Raw genomic sequence first — 4,370 nt, 5'->3', positions numbered from 1 at the left:
TGTTGGTGATTAGCAACTGGTAATCGAGCAAGCGAACGGCAATTGGGAAGTTTAAGAGGATAGGCTAAAGCCTTACATTAACCATCTGGCATTGTTGTTCAAAACTTCAAAAAGGTAACCTTCACACATACAAGCAGACTAATCAACCAAGTAGCAGATGCTTAGGCTAACTTAGCATCAACTTGGGAAGCGATTTCAGTAATGCCTAAAAAGCCGTTTATGATGTTTCAAGTAGCATCCCATGTTATGAAGGCGAAAAGATTATGGACATTGAGGAGGAAGAGAAGCCATGGTTTTATGATGTCTTGCACTGGATGACTAAAAGGGTATATCCAGATTCAACTACCAGAGATGACTGAAGAGTTATACAACGTTTAGCGTTACAATTTGCAATCTTAGATAGTCAGTTGTACAAAAGAATGTCAGAAGGGATATTGTTAAAATGTGCATCGAAGAAAGAAGTTAAAGGGATTATGGAACAAATCCATGCAGGAGTTTACGGCACCCATATGAATGGAAAAGTGCTTGATAAAAAAATTCTCAGACAGGGTTTCTTTTGGTCGATAATGGAAAAGGATTATATTTCTTTTGTGAAAAGGTGCTTCGAATGTCAAATACACGAAGACCTAAGTCATATTCCTCATTCAGAATTACAATGGACTATTTCACCACCTACTTCTAATGGACACGAGTTTATAGTGGTTACAATGGACTATTTTTCAAGATGGGTTGAAGCAGAATCATTTAAGAACATAGGTGCCAAGCAAATGACCAAATTTATTGAAAAGAACCTGATCTGTAGATATGGAATTCCCCATCATGTTGTGATAGACAATGAAGTTCAATTTCAAAGAGAAGTAAAAATGATGCTAGAGAAATTCAAAATCGAACACCACAAGTCTTCACCTTACAGACTTTAAGCTAATGGGCAGTGGAAGCCGCAAACAAAAACATCAAGAAGATATTGAGGAAAATGGCAGAAAATCATCGTGATTGGGCAAGCCAGCTACAATATGGTTTGTGGGGATACCGGACCACAGCCAAATCTGCGAATGGGGCAACCCCTTATTCTCTAGTCTATAGGATGGAAGTTGTACTACCAACTGCGATTGAAGTGCAGTCCTTGTGAATAAGGATGGAATCTAAGATTCCAGAATATCAATGAGCAAAAAATCATTGTCAAAAATTAGCACTGCTAGGTGAAAAAAAGGCTTAATGCCAGATTCATGGATCAGTTATATGAGAGGAGGATAGCTAAGCACTTTAATAAGAGAGTTCATCCAAAACTACTTAGAGTAGGGGATTTGGTTCTGAAACAGATGTGGCCGAACACTCATGATCCGAGGGGAAAGTTCAAGCCTAACTGGGAGAGCCCATTCTTGATTATGAAGATGTTTTCCAAAGGTGCAGTGAAGCTATCAGACATGGAAGGCAATGAGTTTACTGAACCAACGAATATGTTAGCTTGAAGAAAATTTTATGTATAGCTTGAAACATTTATGGCAAAGCCCAATGAATAAATTCACCTTTTGTGTTCTTATTAACTTTAAAGCTTGTTATGATAAGTTTATGTTAATATGCAAATGTGGTGAATTTACCTTTATGAAATAGAATAACAGGAAATATATCAAACATTTTTAAAGCAAAAGTCATTTCATTCATAATAAGTGCATGCATTACATAAATTGCACATTGTTTAGTACATTTCATTAGAACTCAAGATAAAAGGATCTAAATTTTAGGTCCTAATAGAAATCTAGCTATCAACAAATCAGCCGACTCTGAATCAGCACCAACTTCGGAATAAGCCTATAGCCAAGTGTAGTACAAATTTAAGGAAGAGGTATCAGCCACATCAAAAATGAGTACAGTCGTGCGACTAGGCCAAGTAGAAATAAAGCGAGACAGGAATTGTTCTATAAGAAGGCCACCCTTGAACCACATGTAATCAGGGACAGCCTGATGATGACTGTACTGCCTAGCTATGCGGCTAGGATAATAAGCAAGTGCCATGGCAACCCACATAAGGGCACACAAAGCAAGTAAGAGGAAACTGTGACACGCTCTATATACCACCAGGGGCAAGTTCATCTGACTCCCTCGAAGGTAAGATCCTGAAAAATAACAATCCAGTCTTCCACAGTCTCGCCAATCAAACAACATTGATGATGGATAGAGACTCGTGGTCTATAATCGAACATCAAATGGTCCGGTGGTGAAGCCATCACTTATAGCTTTCCAAAAGCCCATAACTGCAAATGCATAAAAAAAACAAAACAATAAATAAGACAAAAAAAAGAAGAAGAAAAAAGAGAGAGCTCATTAAGTCAAAAACCCATGAGGGCGGATTAAGCAAAAGTTAGGGCAATAAATATATAAAAATAGATAATAATAATAATAATAAAAAGAAGGAAATCTCATTAAGTCAAACATTTGCAAGGGCGGCTTAAGCAAAAGTTAGAACATAAAAAAGAAAATAAAAAATGCATTTACCTACAGTAGAAGCAAACTCCCTATCAGACCGAGCACCGAGCTAGAGTCCCGAGCATGCTCTCCCAGCCAAGTAAATGTCCCTGCTAGAACAAGTGGAAAAGGGGTGTGTCGCCTAGCCATTTGCTTGACTATATGCACCAATGTAAGGCTGCCATAGCTATTAATGCCACTGAGTAGCAAGTACTGACTAAAAAGGCAGAAGTAGACAAGAGAAGGCCAGAATAGGCTAGTGCAGTCCATACTCATGGCACGATCGATAAACTATCGCAGGGGCACGACATCGGCTCCAAAGTCATAAGACAGCATCTCATAAGTCGAGAAATCAAAGACATGCAGAATTAGTGAAGCAGGGTCTATGTCCAGTCGGGGCACTATAGGAATTTCTTCAACCATGGATATCCTCCCAGAAATAATGCTGAATTCTTCAAATAATGGACAGAGCTCGAAGTCGTTATGCCGAAATAAGTTGCCCAACGGATCAAAGTGGTTGATCAACCACTGCAGCAACCCAGATTGAACCAAAATGTGACGGTAATAACATAGCCCATAGAGTTTGAATGGTGATAGTAAGTCCCAATCTTCATGGCTAAAACTGTGGAATAGTACTTCAAATGCAGGCACTAAGGTCTGATCCATGGAAAATGGGGAAGAAATGAGAAGTTTTGAGGAGTTTTGGGTGAAGGATTCGCTTGGAATGGGAAGAGACAACTTTTGTTGCATGTACAGTAATATGGGCTTTTATAGCAAAGAGGCAAAGGATAGGTTAACAACTGGCCGCCAGTGCAAAAGTAGTGGCGCACGCCACTAGCCAGCAGTCAAATGAAAAAAAAAATCCTTTTGTGTGGCTTTTCGCTTCTCAAAATTCAAAAATCAATGTAATTATCAGCTATAAAACACAAATGCTTGAAATATCACTCGGAAGCATACATGGAACATAGCCTTTGGCCTGTATGTATATGAAAATAAGCATTCTTTACAAGAAAATTCCTCAAGTCGGGTCCGAATACAAGAATGCAAAAATAAAGAGAAGAAAAGGGAAAAACAAGAAGAAATAAGATGGGACAACCGGCTCAAGACATGTTTGAGGCCATCTCTTCTGAGTCCTCGCTACCAGACTCCTTGGTCTCTTCAACGATCACCGGTTAGCGTCCAGCTTCATGGCCCGTATGCCCGCCACATTGCATCCCTCAGCACAAACCAGTAGGAGGCACCATGTCAACTCTTTGCATACATTCGGTTTGTAACAGCCGACCCCCTCCAAGCAACAATAATGTCCTGCTCCAATTGGATAGACCTCATTGATAGCATGTAGTAAGGGACATCGTGTGGGACCCTCCTCCTGTCCGGGCCAAGCTTCCACTCGTATACCCTCTCTTCGAGCTAATACATATCATAGAACAGCCCCGAAAGCAAAGATGTTTGTGCTGATAGCCGATGGCTGCTTGAACGAAATCGAGGAAGTCAGCTGCATCTCCCCGTGGATATCTCTCTATTTGTAGGAAAAAAAAAGAAAAAAGAAGAAAAAGAAGAAAGAAAGAAAGATCATTAGCAAAAGAAAAGAAAAGAAAAGAAAAGAAAAGTCAAGAACATAAGAAGAATAAAAAAAAAGAACTCAATAAACAAAGAGAGACAGCGACTTACGCAGTTCCAGTTCAAGCAGTTTAATAGTTGTTGGAACACTCTAATATCTAAGGTAGTATGTGAGTACCGACTAATATAGCATCATGCTCAGCTTCGAGGTAAAGTCTTCGCATTTACGTCCCCCTCAAAGCCAAACAAGCCAGGCATAGGAAGGACTTTATGCTCGCAAGCCTAGATTTGCATCAAGAATAGGCAAAAATCAGTGACTAAACAAAAAAGCAAGAAAAAAAAAGAAA

At 39.5% G+C, this 4,370-nt stretch overlaps 1 protein-coding gene across 1 annotated transcript; it reads left to right on the top strand.

Annotated features, from left to right (window-relative positions):
• The first annotated feature begins 973 nt into the window (after positions 1 to 973).
• Positions 974 to 1,469, top strand: LOC149494697 (uncharacterized). The gene is made up of 2 exons (XM_089724407.1): positions 974 to 1,125; positions 1,223 to 1,469. The coding sequence occupies exons 1-2, from the start codon at positions 974 to 976 to the stop codon at positions 1,467 to 1,469; spliced, it is 399 nt and encodes a 132-aa protein (XP_089580533.1).
• The last annotated feature ends 2,901 nt before the right edge of the window (positions 1,470 to 4,370 follow it).

The sequence above is a fragment of the Jatropha curcas genome, chromosome 7, assembly GCF_041381405.1.
Source record: "Jatropha curcas cultivar XTBG-Jc1 chromosome 7, XTBG_Jcur_1.0, whole genome shotgun sequence".
Taxonomy (NCBI): Eukaryota; Viridiplantae; Streptophyta; class Magnoliopsida; order Malpighiales; family Euphorbiaceae; genus Jatropha; species Jatropha curcas.
Note: the sequence above shows the minus strand (reverse complement) of the source record. Positions and strands in the feature narration are given on the sequence as shown.